We start from the raw sequence: 25533 nt of genomic DNA, 5'->3' as shown, positions 1-25533 counted from the left end.
CCACCTTCACCACCACCACCATTATTGAAGTTATTGTACATTAATTCTTAGAGTACAGTGGTGGTGGTACTCTCTCTCTCTCTCTCTCTCTCTCTCTCTCTCTCTCTCTCTCTCTCTCTCTCTCTCTCTCTCTTAGACAAAGGCCCAAGATATCGTTGCTGTCTACGTGAGTCATTATCGTACGCCAGCTGCTCTCTCGTGTCTGTTACTAGGAGAGAGAGAGAGAGAGAGAGAGAGAGAGAGAGAGAGAGAGAGAGAGATTTTACTTTCTTACTTTCGTTTTCTCTCATTCTGTATTTTTTTCTTTTATATATATTGCATTTTTATTTTTTGCATCTATTTATTTTTGTATACAAGTTAATTCTTAGTGTTTGTTTTCTCTTCTTTATATTTTTTTTCCGAATAATAATAGTTTTTAATATATATTTTGCCCTTTTTTTAATGAATAAGATTTACATTATTCTCATTCAAGGGTTTTTTCTGTTCCTCATTTTTCTTTTTCTTTACTCCTTCAGAATTAAGTTACGCATGTCTTTTTTTATTTTCCGTATGTCGTAAATTCTAATTCTTCCTTTTTCTCTTTTTATTTCCAGCAAGAAGAACGCGATAATCCTACGAACACAACTCTCTGTCCGGGTCCACGCCATTATAGGTGAGAGAGAGAGAGAGAGAGAGAGAGAGAGACGAGTTTAATTATGTTGTTTGTTAAAGTCTCATGTTACCGACCCACCTACACACACACACACACACACACACACACACACACACACACACAAACACACACACCATCTGTCTATATGTCTATCTCTGTCTTCATCTGTCTATTTATATATCTATCTATCAGCATTTCATTCATTTATTTATTCATTTGTTTATTCATTTATTCAACACTGTAATCTCATAGACCTCCGCTCCTTTCACACAAGCGTTTTCAGTCGCGCGTTTGGTGTCGCGATGCTCCTGGTAAAGCTTCATCTTCGTCGTCAGCGGATTAGCGTCTATATACGGGGTCGCTGTTTTTGATGAGTTGCTTCCATTTGCCTCTGTCACCGTCTATGTTTTATGCAATCCTTTCTCTCTCATGTCGTCTTGTATATAATCTTTCCATCTAATCTTGGGTCTTCCTCTCCTCCTCCTGCCTTGCACTTCCATATCCAGGGCTCTCCTCTCGTCACTTGTAGCATCTCTCCTCATTACGTGTCCGTACCATCTTAGCCTTGCTTCCTGTGTCTTCTTCGAAATCTCCCCCACCTTCACTGTTCCTCTGATCCTTGGTAAAACATGTTATGATTATAGTTGACGCCGCGAAAGAATCAAGCCTCCAGTCTGCCTTCCCGCTATTTGTATACATGCATCATCAATTCTGAACGCGTCCTGCCACTCTATACACACACTAATAATATAGTTTATGACTTCACCGATTCGAAACGCGCGATAGTTGACGCCCGCGCGGTGCTCTGGGTAAAACATGTTAGTTGACCCCGCGAAAGAATTAAGCCTCTTGCCTGCCTTCCAGCTATTTGTATACATGTATCATCAATTCTGAACGCCTCTTGCCACTCTGTACACACACCAATAATATATTCTATGACTTCACCGAAACGCGCGATAGGTGACGCCCGCGCGGTGCTCTGGGTAAAACGTATTAGTTAACCCTGCGAAAGAAAGCCTCCTGCCTGCCTTCCCGCTATTTGTATACATGTATCATCAATTTTGAACGTGTCCTGCCACTCTATACACACGCTAATAATATATTCTATGACTTCACCGAAACGCGCGATAGGTGATGCCCGCGCGGTGCTCTGGGTAAAACATGTTTGTTAACCCTGCGAAAGAAAGCCTCCAGTCTGCCTTCCAGCTATTTGTATACATGTATCATCAATTCTGAACGAGTCCTGCCACTCTGTACACAGGCTAATGATATATTCTATGACTTCACCGAAACGAGCGATAGTTGACGCGCGTGTGAAAGGGATGATAAACCATGGAACACAGGGATCGCGCGACACCGAACGCGCGCACGGAATCGCTCGTGTGAAAGTCGCGCAACACAAACAGTAACATGCACAGTAACACACGTAGTAACACTCACCCTAGTCACCCACCACCCTCACACCCTTCCTTCAGCCCCATACCAATACTCTAAAGTCTAAACCCACGCACACTTCTCACCCTAATAACACACACTCTAACACTAATCTCGCTCTTAAACACCCTATATAATCTCACCCTAAGACACCGTAACACAATAAACTCACCCTAATCTCACCCTAAGACATCATAACACAATTAACTCACCCACTTCTTGCAGACTCCATACGTTCTTATGTTCTTATGTTTTAATCTCACCCCAAGACACAGTAACACAATAAACTCACCCCAGTCTCACTCTAACGCACCCTAACACAATAAACTCACACCCTAACACACTTCAACACCCTCACACCCTTCCTTCGCCTCCACAGAGAAGCTCCTGAACAGCGAGGGTCGAGAGCTGCGTCGCGCCCTGTTCTCGCTCAAGCAGATCTTCCAGGATGACAAGGACCTGGTTCACGCCTTTGTCCAGAATGACGGCCTTACCTGTCTCATCAAGGTGGGCTCCTCCGCCGACCAGAACTACCAGAACTACATCCTCAGAGGTGGGTGGAGTTGAATGATTGATTGGTTGAATGGTTGACTGATTGAATGACTACTTATCCAACTGACTGACTGACTGACTGACTGACTGATTGGTTGGATGACTTTTAACCAGAACTACCAGAACTACATCCTCAGAGGTGGGTGGAGCTGAATGATTGATTGGTTGAATGGTTGACTGATTGAATGACTACTTATCCAACTGACTGACTGACTGACTGACTGACTGACTTTTTAACCAGAACTACCAGAACTACATCCTCAGAGGTGGGTTGAGCTGAATGATTGATTGGTTGAATGGTTGACTGATTGAATGACTGCTTATCTAACTGACTGACTGACTGACTGATTGAATGACTTTTTAACCAGAACTACCAGAACTCCATCCTCAGAGCTGGGTGGAGGTGGAAGGATTGGGTGGAGGTGGATGATAGATTGATTGAATGGTTGACTGATTGAATGACTGACTGACTGACTGACTGACTGGGTGATTGGTTGACTGACTAACTGACTGGTTGACTGATTATCCAGCTGACTACCAGATTAATTGAACAAATGATATAAAAACTAATTATCTAACTCACTAACTAACCCAACACAGTATAGATATTCAGTTTAAAGCAATTTCTTCAAGTAGGTTAAGTGATGTGTTTTGAATGACTAAATGATGACTGACTGTGTGTGTGTGTGTGTGTGTGTGTGTGTTGAAAAAGGGTCTAAAAATGACGTTAAGTAGCGTGTTCGATGCTAATTAAGGTGTTGATTGGGGTTGTTAAGGTCACTAATTGGGTTTGGGGTTTAAAGCTGTTTGGGGAAGGTTTAATAAGTGTGAATTGGGGTCTAAATGAGATCAGTAAAATTATCTCGCTTGAAGACACCTTTAAGCGACCATCTGGCCTCAGCATCCTTCTCATCCCATCTCTTCATCTCCAGCGCTGGGCCAGGTGATGCTGTACGTGGATGGCATGAACGGGGTGATGGAGCATAGGCCTACAGTGCAATGGCTTTACTCCCTGGCGGCCTCCAAGTACCGGCTGGTGGTCAAGACGGCTCTCAAGCTCCTCCTGGTCTTCGTCGAGTACACGGAGAGCAACGCGATGGTGCTGGTGGACGCAATTAACACCGTGGACGCCTCGAAGGGTGCGTAGAGTGTGTATGTGCGTGTGTGTGTTTGAGAGAGAAAAATAGATTGACAGATAGACAAATAGATATGGTAGGTGAGGTGTGCATGGCCTTAGTGCTCATCTCTGTCACATTGGCCCTACAGAGAGATAAAAACACTGATAGAACACATGTTATCCGCTTCCCTCACAAGAATGACTAACCGTATTTTTTCAACTCTGTCCTTTTGCAGGGGAGTCACCATGGTCCACTCTGATGAGGCTGCTGGAGGGGCGGGACAGCCTGGACATGGAGCTGCTGACCTACGCCATGACCCTCATCAACAAGACCCTCAACGGCATACCTGATCAGGACACGTACTATGATCAGACCGACTACCTGGAGGAGCAGGGAATGGAGACACTGATTGCTAAGTATGGAGGAGTGACTGGTCTGATTGGTCATTGTTTGCTGAGTACGGGAACCATTGGGGTGGAGGGTTGGGGGAGGATTTAAAATGGTGTAAAGTTGGGGATATTTTGGTTTTAGTTAGGATATAAATTGGTGTGAATCGGGTTGAAGGCTTGAGGGAGGAATAATTGGGGTGGAGGGTTGAGGAGGATTTAAAATGGTGCAAAGTGGGGGATATTTTGGTTTTAGTTAGGATATAAATTGGTGTGAATTGGGTTGAAGACTTGAGGGAGGAATAATTGGGGTGCAGGGTAGAGAGAGGGTTTAAAACTGGTGTTAATTGGGTTTAATTGGGACGCTTCAATCATTCATCCACCCCAATAAAAGAAAAGGAAGAAAAGAAAGCCTTGGGTCGACCATCAGGCCCCACCGGGAAGATGCCTACCGACGCAATAGGCAAACAATGTAAAAAAAATAAAATAAATAAAAAAATAACCACAATTCCCAGCATCGAAGCTGTACATGTTTTTCAAAATAAGACTAAAAAATGGGGCTTGATCTTGGTGAGGGCGTTGGTGAATTCAGAATCTCATTTATATTGGCGTCCTTTGCTTCAGTCTGTGTTCAAGTGTGAGTGTATCTTTGACGCCAGAAAATGATATACTTTTTTCTGGCTTAAAAAAATAGAAAATGATATACTTTTTTCTGGCTTAAAAAAATAGAAAATGATATACTTTTTTCTGGCTTAAAAAAATAGAAAATGATATACTTTTTTCTGCCTTAAAAAAATAGAAAATGATATACTTTTTTCTGGCTTTAAAAAATAGACAATGACGAACTTTACCAGTCATCACCACTAACACCACCATCACCACTGCCAGGTACATGCATAGGGCAGATAGCGACCTTGACCTCCTCCAGCAGTTCACCATCTACGAGGCGGTGCTGGCGTACGAGGATGGCGATGACGTGTGCAGAACGCGTACCATTGACCCCACGATAAGGTACAGGGATGATGATGTTGCTGGTGGTAGTGGTATTTGTATTGTTATTGTTTTATCATTTCTTTTATGTGTTTTTTCTAGTTTGTTATATTGTTTATCTTTGTCTTGCTTTCCCTTTCTGGTTCTTTTCTGTTATTTCTTCTTTTATTGATTTACTTTTCATTTCTATTACTCTTTCTCATCTCTCTTTCTCTCTTTTACCCTGTCTCTCCTTCTCTCTTTCTCTCTTCTTAATTACTCTTTCTTCCATCAATCTCTTTCTTTCCGTTACTCTCTTTTATTCATCTATTTATCACCTTCTCCCTCTCTCTCTCTCTTTCTCTTATACCACTTTTTCTTCTAATACTCTCCCATGCTATTTCTCTCTCTCTCTAACACTCTATACTCTCTCAAATATCTTCTTTTGCTGTCTCTCTCTTCCTCCTATATGAATCACAATATCTATGTAAATCTATGTAACTCTCTTCCTCCGACAGGCAAGTTCCGCGGACAACCTCCAGCGACCGAGACTCCCTTGACCGCCGTAAATCCAAGAGACATCACCAGACGCCCTCGCCCACCAAGGCCCGGAAGGTGCGTGAGGTGCGGAACGGGTGGAGAGGGAAGGGGCAGTGAGGGTTGAGGGTGGGAAGGATTGCTTGAAGTAGTGGGTGGAGGTTTGGGGGGTACTCGGGTCTGGGGTATCAGGGTATCGGGAAGGAAGTTAGGGGAATGGAAGTAGAGGTAGTGGGGAAGAAAGTTAGAAAGAAAGAAAGAAAGACTAAAAGAGAGAAAAAAAAGAGAGGAAGAAAAAAGAAATAGAGGGAAAGAAAGAAAGAGAAAGTTAGAGAAAAAAAGAAAGAAAGTAAAAGAGAAAAAAAAAAGAGAGGAAAAAAAAAAGGAAAGAAAGAGAAAGAGAAAAAGAGAAAGAAAGAAAGAGTTTTAAAGAAATAGAGAGAGAGAGAGACACCTCACCCTTCCTCCTCCTTCTCTTCCTCTTCCTCTCAAAATTTCTTTCCTTTATCTGCTTTCCTTTACCTTCTCAACCCTCCTCCCTTATCACCCTTCCCTCACCCTTCCCTTCCTCGGCAGGGTGTGGGGGTGAACCTGGAGGAGGGTACAGGCCGGCGTTCCAGCAGCGACGAGGACCATGTAACTGTCATCAACATCAACGGAGCGGACCCCTACGGCATACCCCAGGACGACCTCGGGGGCGTCAAACGTGAGTGTTGATGTTGTTGTTGTTGAGGAAGGGGGTCAAATTGATTTCACTTTCTGGCCGCTCCACTCAATTCAGGAGCAGTAAGTAGCGGGCTTTTTTTTTTTCATAATTGTTTTCTTTCTTTATTACGCCCTTGTTCTGTCTTCTCTCCTGTAAAAAAAAAAATAATAATAATAATAACAATAGATATCAATGAATTAAAAACGTTTTGACGATACATGAACGACAAACCCTCTATTTCGACCTGACCCTTCACTCTTGACCTTGACCTCCAGATGCCGATGCAGGGGTCACGCCGGCCCTCAGGAGACGGCGGGAGCGAGCCGAGCGACACCGTACCTTCATCAACGAACAGGAGACGATAAATGAGACGAGACGGAGCTCCCAGTCAGAGTGAGCGACCTTAGATACCGTACCTGTTGATTGGTTTACCTGTCGTCCTCTCTCTCTCAGGATCCTCTCGGCTTGTTTGATTTATTTTTCTCGGTTAGAACTTTATTTTACTTTTCTTTTTATCTCTCTCTCTTACTTGTAACTTAGATTTTTTCCAATTTCTCTTTATTTCTCTTTCTTTGAACTTTCTTTTTCTTTCTGTTATATATATAGTTCTTTGTTTATCTCAGTATTTTCAGTTTTCAGTCAGATTCAGTAAGATTTTTTTCCAATTTCTCTTTCACTTTCTTTCTTTGAACTTTCTTTTTCTTTCTGTTAAATATATAGTTCTTTGTTTATCTCAGTATTTGCAGTTTTCAGTCAGATTCAGTAAGATTTTTTCCAGTTTCTCTTTCTCTTTCTTTCATTGAACTTTCTTTTTCTTTCTGTTAAATATATAGTTCTTTGTTTATCTCAGTATTTGCAGTTTTCAGTCAGATTCAGTAAGATTTTTTTCCAATTTCTCTTTTTCTCTCTTTCTTTGAACTTTCTTTTTCCTTAGATACTGTACCTGTTGATTGGTTTACCTGTATTCCTCTCTCTCTCAGGATCCTCTCGGCTTGTTTGATTTATTTTTCTCGGTTAGAACTTTATTTTACTTTCCTTTTTATCTCTTTCTCTTACTAGTAACTTAGATTTTTTCCAATTTCTCTTTCTTTGAACTTTCTTTTTCTTTCTGTTAAATATATAGTTCTTTGTTTATCTCAGTATTTTCAGTTTTCAGTCAGATTCAGTAAGATTTTTTTCCAATTTCTCTTTTTCTCTCTTTCTTTGAACTTTCTTTTTCCTTAGATACTGTACCTGTTGATTGGTTTACCTGTTGTCCTCTCTCTCTTAGGAACCCCTCGGCTTGTTTGATTTATTTTTCTCGGTTAGAACTTTATTTTACTTTCCTTTTTATCTCTCTCTCTTACTAGTAACTTAGATTTTTTCCAATTTCTCTTTATTTGAACTTTCTTTTTCTTTCTGTTATATATATAGTTCTTTGTTTATCTCAGTATTTTCAGTTTTCAGTCAGATTCAGTAAGATTTTTTTCCAGTTTCTCTTTCTCTCTCTTTCTTTGAACTTTCTTTTTCTTTCTGTTATATATATAGTTCTTTGTTTATCTCAGTATTTTCAGTCTGTCACCCCTGTTATACTTCCTGTTATACGCCTCTCCACCCAAAATTGACCTCTCTTTTGGTTGCTTTTGTCTATTATGGGAGCGGTGAGCAGCGGGCTTTTCTTTCCTACACTCTTTTTGTTGCCCTTGAGCCGTCTCCTTTGTTGTAAGAAAAAAACATTCCTCTCTCTCTCTCTTTAAATTTTCTTTTTCTTAAATCTCCCTTTTTTCTCTTTTTCCACCTTTCTTTTCTTCTCAGCTTATCCCTCCCACCCTTCCTCTCTTTCTCTTTCCCTCTTTCTTACATAACAAAGAAAATCAGCTCTTTCACTAAACTGCAATTATTTCCGTTCCTTTTCTTATACTCCTCATCTTTCCAGCGGCAATGTGGAGGACGAAAACAAGAAAAACGCTGAGTTATATCCATCCTTTCTGTCGCTTGCTTACTCTTTCCGTCATTGCAAAAACACATCCACAACACTACAATCATTCCGTTCCACCTCTCACACTCCTCGTCTTTCCAGCGGCAATGTGGAGGACAAAAACAGGAAAAACACCGAGCTCTCCGTCCTTCTTTCTCTCATTTTTCCGTCATTGCAAAAACACATCCACAACACTACAGGCATTTCCGTTCCTCCTCTCACACTCCTCGTCTTTCCAGCGGCAATGTTGAGGATGAAAACAGGAAAAACACCGAGCTCTCCGTCCTTCTTTCTGTCGCTTGCTCACTCTTTCCATCATTGCAAAAACACATCCACAACACGACAGTCATCTCCGTTCCTCATCTTTCCAGCAGCAATGTGGAGGACGAAAACAAGAAAAACGCTGAGCTATATCCGTCCTTCTTTCTGTCGCTTGCTTACTCTTTCTGTCATTGCAAAAACATATCCTCTACACTACAGGCATTTCCGTTCCTCCTCTCACACTCCTTGTCTTTCCAGCGGCAATGTGGAGGACGAAAACAGGAAAAACACCGAGCTCTCCGGCCTTCTTTCTGTCGCTTGCTCACTCTTTCCATCATTGCAAAAACACATCCACAACACTACAGTCATCTCCGTTCCTCCTCTCACACTCCTCGTCTTTCCAGCGGCAATGTGGAGGACGAAAACAGGAAAAACACCGAGCTCTCCGGCCTCAACAAGCAAGCGTCGTGGATGATGGACATGATGTACGGGAAGAGGGACGAGTCATCCGGCCGAAGGGACTCACTCACCAACATCCAGGACCTTGCCTCGCGGATATCCAGCCTGCAGGAGAAGGAGGGGCTGGAGAACGGAGGTGGAGGAGGAGGAGGTGGAGGTGTTAGCAGTGGTGGGAGGGCGCCGGTGGAGGTGAATGCTCAGGCCTCGGTTAAGGTGAGTGTGTGTGTGTGTGTGTGTGTGTGTGTTTGTTGTACGTTAGAGGAAGTTGTAAAAACACGGAATATAAGCCCACAAAACTACTGCTATGTTAAGTGAAAAGTGATTAATGGATTTCCGAGGGTAGTTTGACCTTTCGTCTGTACCATGGGAGCGGCAAATAGCGGGCTTTTTTTTTTTTTTTTTTTTTTGTGTGTGTGTGTGTGTGTGTGTGTGTGTGTGTGTACTCTCTCTTGTCCTTGAGCTGCATCCTTTAGTGTAAGAAAAAATAAATAAATAATCTGATTCCCTTTGCTTCACCCGCAGGAGCTGCAGAGCAAGATGGCGGCTGTGGGGTCGGGGGCGGGCGGCGAGGCTACGACAGGCACAGGCGGGGCGAGAAAGGGCGGCAGCAGCGGCGACCTGAGCGACAGAATCAAGAAAATCAACGACGGGCTGGCGAAATCTCTCTCTAAGGGGGAGGTGCCGAAGGAGACTCAGCCGGAACCACCCAAAAAATCCGAGAATGACATCCAATGGGAGCTGTTGATCAAGCACCTGAACCGACCTTTGACCTTATGCGACCTTGACTTCAACGACCTGACCCCAGAGGACGACCACCTGGTGCCTGTTAAGCGGGTCGAAGGGGTCCCACCACCTCCACCACCCCCGCCAATGTCATGTGTTGGCGGCCCCCCTCCCCCGCCCCCGCCGTTTATGGTGCCGCCCCCGCCCCCTTGTATGCCCCCCGCCCCTCCTGCACCCCCCGCCCCCCGCCCACCGTCGCGAGCGGACACACCAGGGACGCTGAACGGACAGGACACGGATGATAGCTCGAAACACCACAAGACCAAGAAAACCATTAAGCTGTTTTGGAAGGAGGTGTGTGTGTGTGTGTGTGTGTGTGTGTGTGTGTGTGTGTGTGTTCGGTACCTTCAAAATACATCACCATTATCATCACCACAATCACCACCATCACCACCACCACCACCACCACCACCACCCTCATCAACACCTCCCCCCGCCTTCCCCCACAGGTTCGGGAAGACCCTCGGTTCAGCATATCAACGGTGTGGTCCGCCGTCGATCGCGTTCCGCTGGACACACAGAAACTGGAGCACCTGTTTGAGTCTCGCGCCAAGGACATCATCACCAAGGTAGTCTCTCTCTTTCTTTATCTCTCTCGCTCTCTCTCTCGTTTTCTCTTTCTCTTCCTCCGGTTTTACATTCTTAACTTTCTTTCGCTTTCTTCTAATAATTTCTTGGGTACTTATCATCATTATTACCATTATTATTTTTACTTTCAAGCTTGTTATGCATTTTATTTTGTTATATATTTTTTTTAGCGATAGGACACAATACCGGACGTCACTGGTGCTGTTGCTGTTGTTGCTGCCGCTGTTGTTCTTGTTGCTGTTGTTTGATTTTTAAAAGTTGTTGTTTTCTTATATAATTCTCCCTTTTGTTAATTTTCAATCCTTGCCTTTCATCCACTCCATAAAAGTTCTTGTTTTCTTATATAATTCTTCCTCTTGTTCATTTTTAACCCGGTAGCAGCGGGGATCATGTTTCTTAATGGTCCCTCTAAGCGAGAAAAATGAGAAAAAATCATCACTCACTCAAACCATTTCATAATATATATCAAAGCATTTGTGATCAGTTTATGTATCATCTATTTTGGGGGGTTTATATCATGGCACAAATTTGGCCTGTTGCTGATACACGGTAAAGCCACAAATTTAGCCCGTCGCTGCTACACGGTAAAGCCACAAATTTGACCTGTCGCTGCTACACGGTAAAGCCACAAATTTGGCCCGTCACTGCTACACGGTAAAGCCACAAATTTGACCCGTCGCTGCTACACGGTAAAGCCACAAATTTAGCCCGTCGCTGCTACACGGTAAAGCCACAAATTTGGCCCGTCGCTGCTACACGGTAAAGCCACAAATTTGGCCCGTCGCTGGTACCGGGTTAATCCTTGCCTTCCATCCACTCCATTGTGCATACCATATACCAGTATTTACCCGCCAATAGTTATATATATAATTTTACCTCACTAGTTTTAGAATGGTTTCATAATAATAGTGGTATGAGGCGTCTGGAGGAGAGGAGCGTAAGGGACAAATCCATTATCGTTCGCACTCGGAAAGGGGCTTATTTTCCCTTGCACCTTGTCTTGTTCTTCCTGGGATGTGAACTCTGTCTTTCCCAGGGTGAACTAGGGAGAAATGGATGTGTCCCTTATGCCTAGTCTCTGCCGGATGCCTCATATATTTTAAGGGTTTTTAATGCTATAAGAAGTGCATTTAATAATTATGATAACTTAGCCTTTCATCATGTTGGATATATTAGAGAATTACTAATGCAAGCTTCACACACACACACACACACACACGCACACACACACACACACACACATACACTAAAGAATCAAAATGAAATACGTAAATAAATAAAATGAGATAAAGTAAAAAAGAATGAATAAAAATATGAAAAATAATAATAATAACAATAAGATTTAGCAATACAATATAGCCTTCAGTGATAAGTTAAAATGTACAGTGAATAAAAACCCACAAAAACAGCTTAAATTTTGTATAGGCCTATATGAAAAATTACACACACACACACACACACACACACAGCTAACATGCCTGCTCGCTACCAACTGCCTGATGATATATTGATAAGCAAAACACATATATATCTAATTTTTCATCCATAACTCAACAAATACTAATCAAAATATATATGTATAGTGCTTTAAATTCATCCATACTCACCCACTCACTCCTTGCAATTTCAAACACACTCGCTCACTCACTCACTCAAAAAAATCTAGCTTATATATGTATGATAATTGCCCATAACACACTCACTCACACACTCACACACACACACACACACGCACTCACTCACTCACACACTCAAACAAACCCATTCAGTAGGTCATCTCTCATTGCTATGCTGCTTGTAAATCCTAACCCCCCAGACTCCTGTAACAGCTGACAGGACCTAGAAATGCTGCTTAATTTTAATCCTTGACTTAAATATATCATTGACCTATATCCTCAAATGTTCAGGGGCTCACACTCACTCATATTTGACAAGGCTTTCGGAGAGGTTGTTGTGGGTATATCCATGGGTAGTTTTATGAGCCTGGTGATAGTTTGACAAGGCTTTCATAGAGGTTATTGTGGGTATATCCATGGGTAGTTTTATGAGCCTGGTGATAGTTTGACAAGGCTTTCGGAGAGGTTATTGTGGGTATATCCATGAGTAGTGTTATGAGCCTGGTGATAGTTTGACAAGGCTTTCATAGAGGTTATTGTGGGTATATCCATGGGTAGTTCTATGAGCCTGGTGATAGTTTGACAAGGCTTTCATAGAGGTTATTGTGGGTATATCCATGGGTAGTTTTATGAGCCTGGTGATAGTTTGACAAGGCTTTCGGAGAGGTTGTTGTGGGTATATCCATGGGTAGTTCTATGAGCCTAGTGATAGTTTGACCCTTCCTCTGTACCATGAATGTGAAAAACCACTCATGAGAACTTGAATGACCTCCTCTGTGACCTTGGGAAATTGTTGTTGTGTGACCCGAAAGCATTTGAGGATATTGACCTAAGAAGTGACGGAATCCTAGAATGTGATGAATTTATTTTTTATTTATTTATTTGTTTATTTTTGGCTATTCTTAAAAAACTGACCCTCTAAACTAACTCCCTAAAAATTGACGACTTGCTTTTTTTTTTAATTTAACTTTTTTTCAAATAAATTCTGCTTAATTTTCACATTCTCTCTCTCTCTCTCTCTCTCTCTCTCTCTCTCTCTCTCTCTCTCTCTCTCTCTCTCTCTCTCTCTCTCTCTCTCTCTCTCTCTCTCTCTCTCTCTCTCTCTCTCTCTCTCTCTCTCTCTCTCTCTCTCTCTCTCTCTCTCTATATCTCTCTCTCTCTCTCTCTCTCTCTCTCTCTCTCTCTCTCTCTCTCTCTCTCTCTCTCTCTCTCTCTCTCTCTCTCTCCTTCTCTACCCCTCTTTCTTCTCTCCTCCATCTTCCTTCCTTCCTTTCTTCCTTCCTTCCTTCCTTCCTTCCTTCCTTCCTTCCTTCCTTCCTTCCTTCCCTTTAAATGACCACTTCTTTCTCACACTCCTCCTCCCCTCCCCCTCCTCCTCCTCCTCCCCCCTAACACAGCCCATAAGATTAATAATAAATGCAGTTGTTGTTGTTGTTGTTGTTGTCGTCCACCACCTCGAAGCTAATGCCGATTTTGTTCTACTTTTTTTTTTTTCTGCCTTCACTTGCCTAAATAACCAACCGACCTGCCGCTGGGATGAAGGAGGTAAGTCTGGGGCGCCTCGGTACATGCCTGGGTTCGGCTATCATGCATCGTGTCTCTCTGTCTCTCTCTCTCTCTCTCTCTCTCTCTCGTTGTTGTTTTTTTCTTGGTCTTTCATTTTAATTTTTTGTCTGTCTCTGTTTCCTTTCGTCACTTTTCTCTCGCTCTCTCTCTCTCTCTCTCTCTCTCGATCATTTTCTTTCTCTCATCTCTCATTTCTTTCATTTCTTTCATTTCTTTTCCGCTGATCAAATTTTCTTCTATCTGTATATTCGTACTTTCAATCATTTTCTTTTTCCCATTCTCTCATTTCTTTCATTTCTTTTCCGCTGATAAAATTTTCTTCTATCTGTATATTCGTACTTTCCATCTTTTTCTTTTTCCCATCTCTCGAGTCTCAGTAGTTGAAAATCACGCCTGTCACTCTGCCCGGCCGTGCATGAGGAATGTGTAGATAGAGACAGCATTACACCGATCAACCTGTTCTTAAATCCATAACCTCTCTCTCTATCCCTCTCTCCCTCTCTCTCTCGTTGTTATGGGTGTTGTCTGTGTTTGTCTGTCTCACCCTGTCTGTCGAACATCCGGACTCCCTCTGGACTCGTCTGTAAAATCCATGTTATGTGCTGTTAACGTCTTCAGTATTTAATGACCATGTATTTCTTCCTTGCCAGACGTATAAGAACTCACATGTCAATTAGTGTATGTTATCTGCACTTCACGTAATAAGTAATGTGATTTTTTTTTTCATTCCTAATATCTCTGTGTAATATGTTTTTTCATGTTATGCATTCTAAAACTTTTTCTTCAAACTGTTTCAAGAATTTCAAGTCAGTTAAGTTTATATGCTGTTTAGATTTTGAATAATTTAATATCACAGTTTCTTTTCATTCTTAAATATCTCTGTGTAATATATTTTTTCCCTGTTACGCATTTTTAAACTTTTTCTTCAAACTGTTTCAATAATTCAAAGTCAGTTAAGTTTATGCTGTTTAGATTTTGAATAATTTAATATCACAGTTTCTTTTCATTCTTAAATTTCTCTGTGTAATGTTTTTTTTCCCTGTTATGCATTCTTAAACTTTTTCTTCAAACTGTTTCAAGAATTTCAAGTCAGTTAAGTTTATGCTGTTTAGATTTTGAATAATTTAATATCACAATTTCTTTTCATTCTTAAATTTCTCTGTGTAATGTTTTTTTTCCCTGTTATGCATTTTTAAACTTCTTCTTCAAACAATTTCAATAATTCAAAGTCAGTTAAGTTTATGCTGTTTAGATTCTGAATAATTTAATATCACAGTTTCTTTTCATTCTTAAACTTCACAATGTTATGTTTTTTTCCTTGTTATGCATTTAAAACTCCATAATATTTCTTTAACAAAACATATATATATAACAATTCTGAGTTGCTATATCACTTTTGTTTTAAATTTCCAAGGCATATTTAAACTCCATATTTCTTTAACAAAACATATAAGCAAAATTCTGAGTCATTTATTTTATGTTGGTCACTTAAAAATTACTATATCACTTTTGTTTTAAATTTCCAAGGCACATTTAAACTCATTATTTCTTTAACAAAACATATAAGCAAAATTCTGAGTTATTTATCTTATGTTGGTCACTTAAAAATTTCTATATCACTTTTGTTTTAAATTTCCAAGGCATATTTAAACTCATTATTTCTTTAACAAAACATATAAGCAAAATTCTAAGTCATTTATCTTATGTTGGTCACTTAAAAATTACTATATCACTTTTGTTTTAAATTTCCAAGGCACATTTAACCTCCATATTTCTTTAACAAAACATATAAGCAAAATTCTAAGTTCGTTTTGATATGTTAATCACTTAAAAATTACTATATCACTTTTGTTTTAAATTTCCAAGGCATATTAAAACTCAGTATTTCTTTAACAAAACATATAAGCAAAATTCTAAGTCATTTATCTTATGTTGGTCACTTAAAAATTACTATATCACTTCTGTTTTAAATTTCCAAGGCATATTTAAACTCCATATTTCTTTAACAAAACATATAAGCAAAATTCTAAGTCCGTTTTGATATGTTAATCACTTAAAAATTACTAAATCACTTTTGTATTAAATTTCCAAGGCATATTTAAACTTCATATTTCTTTAACAAAACATATAAGAAAAATTCTGAGTCATTTATCTTATGTTGGTCGCTTAAAAATTACTATATCACTTTATTTTTCATCTCTATGGCATTCTTAAACTATACTATATTTCTTTAACAATTCACATAAACAAATTTCTAAGTCAATTATCTTTCTGTTTGTCACTTAAAAATTACTTCATAGCCTATTACTCAAACTTAAATTACCTACTTCACAATTTCTTCATTACTAAGTTCCTATATATATTCTTCATCTCTATGGCATTCCTAAACTATATTTCTTTAACAAACATATATAAACAAATTTCTAAGTCAATTATCTTTATGTATGTCCCTTAAAAATTAGTTCACATCACTCAAAGTCAAATTACCTACTTCACTTTACATTGTTTTCTTCATTACTAAGTTCCTATATATATTTTTCATCTCTATATTTCTTTAACAAACATATATAAACAAATTTCTAAGTCAATTATCTTTATGTATGTCACTTAAAAATTACTCCAAATTACCTACTTCACTCCACATTGCTTTCTTCATTTCTAAGTTCCTATATATATTTTTTGGTCTACTTTCCATTCTTTTTGATCTGTCTACCACTCCGTTAAGAGGTGGTGAATGTGGTGTTTGGACTGTGTGGTGTTCTGTGGTGTTCTGTGGTGTTTGTTCCGTGTGGTGGTGTGTGCTTCATGCTATCTCTGGTCTCCTCCGTCTGGTGTGTGTGTGTGTGTGTGTGTGTGTGTGTAGAAATAGCTATGCACACATCCCAAAGATTATTGTTTGTAGATATGTTCTTTCTATGATTTATTTGTGTGTGTGTTTGTGTTTGTTTTTTGTCTGTATATGCGTATGTATGAATGTATGAATGTATGTATTTTTTTAGTATTCATCAAACAATAGTAGAAAAATTAAAAAATGAAGAAAATACAAAAGACACAGATTATTGAAGTCTTAAAAAACTATCAAAACCAAAGAAAACAGAAAAAAAACAATCACGTCGAACAATAATAATAGAAACAAAGAGGAAAATAGGAAAAGACACATAGCCTATTTTTCATACACATCAAACAATATAACAGAGAAAAAATGAAGGGAGGGAACAGAAAATAAAATAATGTAACCTAAACTAACTTAACCTAATCTCTTTTCATATATATACATCAAACAATATGAGAAAAAAATGAAGGAAAAAAACAGGAAAATAAATAGACCTAACCTAACGTAACCTAATCTCTCTTCATATATATATACATCAGACAATATGAGAAAAAAATGAAGGAAAAAAACAGGAAAATAAATAGACCTAACCTAACCTAACCTAACCTAATCTCTCTTCATATATATATACATCAGACAATATGAGAAAAAAATGAAGGAAAAAAACAGGAAAATAAATAGACCTAACCTAACCTAGCCTAACCTAATCTCTTTTCATATATATACATCAGACAATATGAGAAAAAAATGAAGGAAAAAAACAGGAAAATAAATAGACCTAACCTAACCTAACCTAACCTAACCTTTTTTCATATATATACATCAGACAATATAAAAAAAAATATAAAGAAAAGAAAACAGGAAAATAAATAGACCTAACCTAACCTAACCTAACCTAATCATTTTCATTTATATACATCAAACAGTAATAGAAAAGAAAGAAAAGAAAAATAATGAAAAAAAAGACTTAACTAAACTTTCATATGCATTAAACAGAACTCTTAGAAAGGAAAATAACAGGAAAAAAAATATATAACCTAACCTAACCTAACCTAACCTAACCTAACCTAACCTAACCTAATCATTTTCATTTATATACATCAAACAGTAATAGAAATATATAACCTAACCTAACCTAACCTAATATTTCTCTACCTTTCCACCCGTCCTCACCACCACCACCACCACAGAAGCAACAAGAGCAGAAGGGCATCAAGGAGCTCATCGTCCTGGACCCCAAGCGATCCAACGTCATCAACATCGGCATGACCAAACTCCCTCCGCCTCGCACCATCAAAACCGCGATCCTCAAAATGGACTCGTCAATCATCAACCGCGAGGGAATTGAGGTGGGGCAGATGAGCGGATGAGTGGATGAATGAGAAGATAAGTAGATAGATGAGAATGAGAAAATGAATAGACAGATAAAATTAAGAAAGAATGAAATAAAAGAAAGTATGAAAAGACAAACATAGAGGGAGAAGAGAAACGAAGGAGAGGAAGAATAAACAGATAAAATAAAGAAATAGAAGAAAAACAAGATAAAGAGATAGATAAGTAAACAAAAAAGAAAAAAGAAAAATGAAAGGCTGAATGACCTACTCTAATCCACTAACCTCTAACCCTGGATATAAAAGTTCATATATGCTTCCTTATTAATGAGACTTTCTATACAACAAAGTGAGGTCATTCTTTGTTGATTTTTACCATAAGTCGCTGGCTGTCATGTGTCTGAAGATACCTTAAACTTAACTTAACCTAACCTAACAAAACCCCAAACAGTCACTTTTAGGTCTTGATTCAGAAAGTTCATATATGCTTCCTTACTAATGAGACTTTCTATACAACAAAGTGAGGTCATTCTTTCTTGATTTATACCATAAGTCGCTGGCTATCATGTGTCTGAAGATACCCTAAACTTAACCTAACCTAACCTAACAAAACCCCAAACAGTTACTATAGGTCTTGACTCAGAAAATTCATATATGCTTCCCTACTAATGAGACTTTCTATACAACAAAGTGAGGTCATTCTGTGTTGATTTATACCATAAGGTGCTGGCTATCATGTGTTTGAAGATACCCTAAACTTAACAAAACCCCAGTCACTATAGGTCTTGACTCAGAAAATTCATATATGCTTCCTTATTAATGAGACTATCCATACTACAAAGTGAGGTCATTCTTTGTTGATTTTTACCATAAGTCGCTGGCTTTCATGTGTTTGAAGATACCCTAAACCTAACCTAACCTAACCTGACCAAACCCCAAACAGTCACTTTTAGGTCTTGACTCAGAAAATTCCTATATGCTTCCCTACTAATGAGACTTTCTATACAACAAAGTGAGGTCATTCTTTGTTGATTTATACCATAAGTTGTGGGCTATCATGTGTTTGAAGATACCCTAAACTTAACCTAACCTAACAAAACCCCAAACAGTCACTATAGGTCTTGACTCAGAAAATTCATACTATATGCTTCCATACTAATGAGACTTTCCATACAACAAAGTGAGGTCATTCTTTGTTGATTTATACCAAAAGTCGTTGGCTATCATGTGTTTGAAGATACCCTAAACTTAACAAAACCCCAAACAGTCACTATAGGTCTTGACTCAGAAAATTCATATATGCTTCCATACTAATGAGACTTTCTATACAACAAAGTGAGGTCATTCTTTGTTGACTTATACCATAAGTCGCTGGCTATCATGTGTTTGAAGATACCCTAAACTTAACAAAACCCCAAACAGTCACTATAGGTCTTGACTCAGAAAATTCCTATATGCTTCCTTACTAATGAGACTTTCTATACAACAAAGTGAGGTCATTCTTTGTTGATTTTTACCATAAGTTGTGGGCTGTCGTGTGTTTGAGGATACCCTAAACTTAACCTAACCTAACGTAACTTCATGTATCCTCAGAAACTCCTCACAACAATGCTTCCAACGGCCGAGGAGAAGCACAGAATCCAGGAAGCCGCGATCAGCAACCCTGAGCTTCCATTGGGATCGGCCGAGCAGTTCCTTATGATGCTGGCTTCAATCTCCGAGCTCCCGGCGAGACTGAACCTCTGGCTGTTCAAACTGGACTATGAGAACATGGAGAAGGTACGTAGCTAGGGGTGGATTGGGGTTGTTTAAGTGATGCCCAACCTAACCTAACCTAGCCTAACAAAACCCCAAACAGTTACTATAGGTCTTGACTCAGAAAGTTCATAGATTAACCTAACCTAGCCTAACAAAACCCCAAACAGTTACTATAGGTCTTGACTCAGAAAGTTCATAGACGCTTCCTTGCTAACGAGACTTTCTATACAACAAAGTGAGGTCATTCTTTGTAGATTTATACCATACGTCGCTGGCTATCATGTGTTTGAAGATACCCTAAACTTAACCTAACCTAACCTAACAAAACCCCAAACAGTTACTATAGGTCTTGCCTCAGAAAGTTCATATATGCTTCCTTGCTAACGAGACTTTCTATACAACAAAGTGAGGTCATTCTTTGTAGATTCATACCATACATCACTGGCTATCATGTGTTTGAAGATACCCTAAACTTAACCTAACCTAACCTAACAAAACCCCAAACAGTTACTATAGGTCTTGACTCAGAAAGTTCATTGACGCTTCCTTGCTAACGAGACTTTCTATACAACAAAGTGAGGTCATTCTTCATTGATTTATACCATACGTTTTCACCTGTCATGTGTCCCCCCATCCCCCGCCCACCCCCAGGAGGTAGCCGACCCCCTGATGGACCTGAAGCAAGGCGTTGAGGATCTGCAGAAGAACAAGACTTTCAAGGTCATCCTCTCGGTCCTTCTCTCCATCGGCAACTTCCTGAATGGCTCCGAGTCCCGAGGCTTCCAGATTGAGTACTTGTCCAAGGTGCCGGAGGTGAAGGACACAGTGCACAAACACTCCCTGCTACACCACCTCTGCCACATGGTGATCGAGAAGTTCCCCGACACCACCGATCTCTACTCTGAGGTACGGGAGAGGAAGGTTGAGGAAGTGGATGAAGGACAGGGAATTGAGATGAGTGGTATGGAAGGTGGGGAAAGAGAGGGAATAGAAGGACAGGGAATTGAATAGCAAGAGGGAAAATGAGATGAGTGATATGGAAGTTGGGGAAAAGGAGGAAATAGAAGGACAGGGAATTGAATAGGAACAGGGAAAATGAGATGAGTGATATGGAAGTTGGGGAAAAAGAGGAAATAGAAGGACAGGGAATTGAATAGGGAGAGGGAAAATGAGATGAGTGATATGAAAATTGAGGAAAAGGAGGAAATAGAAGGACAGGAAATTGAATAGGAACAGGGAAAATGAGATGAGTGACGTGAAAGTTGAGGAAAAAGAGGAAATAGAAGGACAGGGAATTGAATAGGAACAGGGAAAATGAGATGAGTGGGATGGAAGTTGAGGAAAAAGAGGAAATAGAAGGACAGGGAATTGAATAGCAAGAGGGAAAATGAGATGAGTGATATGAAAGTTGAGGAAAAGGAGGAAATAGAAGGACAGGGAATTGAATAGGAAGAGGGAAAATGAGATGAGTGATATGAAAGTTGAGGAAAAGGAGGAAATAGAAGGACAGGGAATTGAATAGGAACAGGGAAAATGAGATGAGTGATATGAAAGTTGGGGAAAAAGAGGAAATAGAAGGACAGGGAATTGAATAGGAACAGGGAAAATGAGATGAGTGACGTGAAAGTTGAGGAAAAGGAGGAAATAGAAGGACAGGGAATTGAATAGGAACAGGGAAAATGAGATGAGTGACATGAAAGTTGAGGAAAAGGAGGAAATAGAAGGACAGGGAATTGAATAGCAAGAGGGAAAATGAGATGAGTGGGATGGAAGTTGAGGAAAAGGAGGAAATAGAAGGACAGGGAATTGAATAGGAACAGGGAAAATGAGATAAGTGATATGAAAGTTGAGGAAAAGGAGGAAATAGAAGGACAGGGAATTGAATAGCAAGAGGGAAAATGAGATGAGTGATATGGAAGTTGAGGAAAAGGAGGAAATAGAAGGACAGGGAATTGAATAGCAAGAGGGAAAATGAGATGAGTGATATGGAAGTTGAGGAAAAAGAGGAAATAGAAGGACAGGGAATTGAATAGGGAGAGGGAAAATGAGATGAGTGACGTGAAAGTTGAGGAAAAAGAGGAAATAGATGAATGACAAGTCTGTAAAATTCCTTGGAACATTAAAAAAAAATACCATACTAGCACCATTTCCGAGCCTAATGAATTTTCCATAAAAGATCAAGTATTTCCTGGCGGTGAATTTCCACAGCATATCAACGCTTCTCCGCACAATTCTTAGGAACTTAAAGAAAAAAAAAATCATACCCCTACATTGCATAACATCATATCTGTAGAATTTTTAGGAACATAACTAAGAGAGATGATATACCAGTCGAGCAAAATGTCACATCTCCATAGAATTCATAGGATCGTAAATAGATAAAAATAATAAAAATAAAACCCCTTCCGAGCCTAACGCCACATCCTCGCCCCCCCCTAGATCGGCTCCATCACACGGGCCTCCAAGGTGGACTTTGAGGAGCTGGAGAACAACATTTCGAAGATGGAGGTGGACTGCAAATCCTCCTGGGACCACCTCAAGGCCATCGCCAAGCACGACGGACCGACGCAGATCAAGCTGAAGTATGTACTGCCTGTCTTTCTGTCATTGTTATCATGTTCTTCTCACCTCATGTCTTATCCATGTTATCACCATAATATTTCATCTCACTGCAGTTCCTATCAATACATCATCGTCACCATCATCATCGTAACTTCTCGTCTCTATTCTCTGTCTCTCCGTCGCCGCAGAATGTCGGAGTTCCTCGCAGACTGTGCCGAGAGAATCATTGTCCTGGGTATCATCTACAAGAGAGTCATGACCAGGTGAGTGACGGAGGAAGTTCACGCCAACACAAAATGCCGCTGCAACACAAAATAACACTAGAACGCAAAAAAGACACAAAAATATCACATAACACATATAAAAGGATCTTACACTTGATCAGCACAGAAAAATGGCAACACTTATCGCAACACAAAATAACACTAGAACGCAAAAAAGAAACAAAAATATTACATAACATAAAAAAGGAACACTCAGCACAGAAAAATGGCAACACTTATTGCAACACAAAACAATGTCGCAACACAAAATATAAACACAACAAGATATACCGCTCAAAACATAAGTGACTCGGTGCAGACTAACACAACACAAAACAGCAACAAAAACAGCAACACCTCTCAACACAAAGGACCACACAACAACACTTCAACTCAAAAACATTAATCGCAATAATCAATGGCAGCAGAACAACAACAACAAAAACAACAACAACAACACTCCCCAACACTCACAGAACACAAAACCTTTTACAACACAACCCAAAACTCTTCATCCCCTTCTCAACCCCTTTCTAACACAATCTAACCCCTCTTAACAGGTTCCACAGGTTCCTCCTCTGGCTGGGCACACCTCTGCTAATGACACATGAGATCAAGGTCCAGCAGGTGTGTTCCGTGGTCAGCGAGTTCGCCCTGGAGTACCGTACGTGTCGGGAGCGAGTCTTGCAGCAGATTCAGAAGAAGGCGGCGCACAGGGAGAGGAACAAGACGAGAGGGAAGATGATCTCAGAGGTAAGGAGGAGGAGGAGGAGGAGGAGGAGGAAGATTAGGATAAGAAGTGAGTGAGGAAAACCAGTGAAGGAAAAGGAAATGAAAAAAATGAAGAAGAAAAGTAAGAGAGATGAAATTAGAGTGAGAAGGATCAGAGAGAGAGAGAGAGAGAGAGAGAGAGAGAAGGAATAGGAGGAATAAGAGGAAGAGGAGGAGGAGGAGGAGAAAAGAAAACAATAGACGGTATAGGAAAATAAAACAGGAAGAAGAAAACAAATAAAAAAAAGGAAGAGAGAGAGAGAGAGAGAGAGAGAGAGAGAGAGAGAGAGAGAGAGAGAGAGAGAGAGAGAGAGAGAGAGAGAGAGAGAGAGAGTAACCCAGCCCTTCCTTCCCACACAGGAGAGCGAGTACCGCGCTAATGGAATTCTCAGACCTTGCCTCAAGAACCGCTCGGTAAATGTACAGAGTTAACACGCCTTATTGATTTACCGACCTATCTCATTCACCGTTTACTCATTTATTTCTTTACTCATCCATTAACTTTTTTTTACGTTACGGCAAGTTTCCGATTAATGAGTTTTTGACCTGTTTCTCTATTATTTCGTGTGTGTGTGTGTGTGTGTTTGTGTGTTTATGTTGTTATTTTATCTACTTTTTGGGGTTATTAATATACACAACAGGGAATTTTCTTGTGTTTTAATGTTTTTTTCTTTTCTTTTCTTTTTTATTATGCTGCCGGAAAAGCTGGGAAGAGGAAGAGGAGGAGAAAAGGAACGTATCATGAAAGGGAAATGAAAAAAATGAATGAAGAAAAGCCACTTAAATAATAATAATAATAATAATAATAATGATAATAATAATAATAATAATAATAATAGTATAATGATAAAATATAATAGGGAGGAGGGGGAGGAGAATAGCTATCTGAGACTTCATCCTCACAGCAAAACTCCGCCATCTGTTGTGTGTCGCTCATTGTTTTAATATCCAGAAACTATTAAAAAAAGCTTGTTTACGTTTGAGGGTGACGCTAGATACAGACAGGTTCGTAACGCTTATATTTTTATCAATAGATGGAGAAGTTTAAGCGCTCCAAGCAGACCAAGGAGGAGAAGGCTGACTCTGACCTGCGGCAACTCCTCAACTACTCCGACGTCTCCGACACCGACACCATCCGAGGCAAGAACACCTGGAGGAGGACGCGGGAAGGTGAGTCTCGTTAGGCATCACAGGTAACGGAAATATTAAGGTTTACTTCTTTGCTTCTTTTGTTTTTTTTTTTCCTTGACACCTTTTTTTTTTTTTTTTTTTTTTTTTCAATCTGTTAGTTTTTTTGTTTGTTTTGTTTTGTTTTTGTTTTTTTTCCATCGGTTGTATACTTATTTTTTTTTTTTAAGCCTCCTCTCAATTTACTTTCTTTTTCTTTTTTCAATCTGTTACTTTTTATTTTTTTTGTGTCCATCGGTTGCATACTTTATTTTCATATAATACCGACCTTAAAAATCTCTTACACCTCACTCACCGTCTCCGCTATTCTATTTTCCAAAGCAGTTCCATTACCCTCCCGCAACTTACCCATTGCTATCCTGCATTTTCTCATTTTTCCCCATTATTCAAAGCCCATTAGCATCTCTGTATTCTCCTCTCACCCCTACACACCTCACCTCCTCCTCCGCACCCCAGGCAAGGCGCGTAGCCGGGGCGAGGAGAGCATGGTGGAGGTGATGGAGGGGGAGGACGCGTTGCTGGACTCCCTCGTCAAGACCGCCACACAGGGACCCTCCGCGCGGACCACCCCGAGGGAACGCAAGAGATCCAGGCACGCTGATCGCAAGTCATGTGAGTATGCGCATGTGTGTGTGTGTGTGTGAGGGGGTTAAGCTGATGTATGTATGTGTGGAAGTGAGTGTGTGTGTGTGTGTGTGTGTGTGTGTGTGTGTGTGTGTGTGTGTGTGTTATTATTCTCCTATTCATTACTATTATTTATCTCTATTTTCTTACTGTTCTATTTTTTACGCCAGAGGAATCATTGAAGAGCAAGTATAGAACAACCAACAGAAAACGGGTGCACATTAACTTTGTATTTCAGGGGGAACTATAAGCGATACGACGCCCCAAGATGCTCCCGGAATACCTGTGTTGTGAACGAGAAGAACACACTGATTACTATATTTAGGGTTCAAGTTCATCAAGGCTTTAAGTTCATGTATGTGTGAAGACGTACTTATGATCTTTTTTTTCTTTGCATCTTAAATTACGGCTTTTTTTGTCTATTTTTGAAGGTGGTTTGACATATTTCCGCTGTTAATCTTTATGTATTCAGCTTACGAGCTCATCCAGTCATCCAGTCAACTAGTTAGTCAGTCAGTCATCCAGCCAGTCATTCATCAGGTCAACCATTCATCCATTTAGTCAGCTAGTCATTCAATCATTCAGTCATCCAGTCATCCAGTCAGTCAGTCAGCTAGTC

At 39.9% G+C, this 25533-nt stretch overlaps 1 protein-coding gene and 1 long non-coding RNA gene across 49 annotated transcripts in view; one reads left to right on the top strand and one right to left on the bottom strand.

Annotated features, from left to right (window-relative positions):
- LOC126982218 (uncharacterized) overlaps nucleotides 1–25533 on the top strand; it is a 103994-nt gene that overhangs the window by 68778 nt on the left and 9683 nt on the right. For 45 of the 48 annotated variants that reach the window (XM_050834169.1, XM_050834168.1, XM_050834137.1 and 42 more), the window contains 20 exons: nucleotides 594–652; nucleotides 2466–2639; nucleotides 3571–3777; nucleotides 3992–4172; nucleotides 5031–5153; nucleotides 5630–5726; nucleotides 6225–6354; nucleotides 6630–6747; nucleotides 8977–9244; nucleotides 9554–10108; nucleotides 10264–10384; nucleotides 17606–17766; nucleotides 19342–19527; nucleotides 20158–20412; nucleotides 21946–22088; nucleotides 22257–22331; nucleotides 22892–23084; nucleotides 23463–23516; nucleotides 24137–24272; nucleotides 24747–24902. In XM_050834169.1, coding sequence (XP_050690126.1) covers nucleotides 594–652; nucleotides 2466–2639; nucleotides 3571–3777; nucleotides 3992–4172; nucleotides 5031–5153; nucleotides 5630–5726; nucleotides 6225–6354; nucleotides 6630–6747; nucleotides 8977–9244; nucleotides 9554–10108; nucleotides 10264–10384; nucleotides 17606–17766; nucleotides 19342–19527; nucleotides 20158–20412; nucleotides 21946–22088; nucleotides 22257–22331; nucleotides 22892–23084; nucleotides 23463–23516; nucleotides 24137–24272; nucleotides 24747–24902 — 3392 coding nt within the window. Of the gene's footprint in view, nucleotides 1–593; nucleotides 653–2465; nucleotides 2640–3570; nucleotides 3778–3991; nucleotides 4173–5030; nucleotides 5154–5629; nucleotides 5727–6224; nucleotides 6355–6629; nucleotides 6748–8976; nucleotides 9245–9553; nucleotides 10109–10263; nucleotides 10385–17605; nucleotides 17767–19341; nucleotides 19528–20157; nucleotides 20413–21945; nucleotides 22089–22256; nucleotides 22332–22891; nucleotides 23085–23462; nucleotides 23517–23807; nucleotides 23835–24136; nucleotides 24273–24746; nucleotides 24903–25533 lie in introns of all 48 variants that reach the window. The other 3 variants (XM_050834129.1, XM_050834134.1, XM_050834133.1) reach the window with 3 other exon arrangements.
- LOC126982224 (uncharacterized) lies at nucleotides 16923–17692 on the bottom strand. The gene is made up of 3 exons (XR_007734860.1): nucleotides 17558–17692; nucleotides 17216–17484; nucleotides 16923–17120 (listed from the first exon to the last, which is right to left on the bottom strand). It is a non-coding gene; the product is annotated as an uncharacterized LOC126982224 (long non-coding RNA).

Source organism: Eriocheir sinensis, chromosome 50, assembly GCF_024679095.1.
Source record: "Eriocheir sinensis breed Jianghai 21 chromosome 50, ASM2467909v1, whole genome shotgun sequence".
Lineage (NCBI taxonomy): Eukaryota > Metazoa > Arthropoda > Malacostraca > Decapoda > Varunidae > Eriocheir > Eriocheir sinensis.
This window is presented reverse-complemented; position numbering and strand designations above follow the sequence as displayed.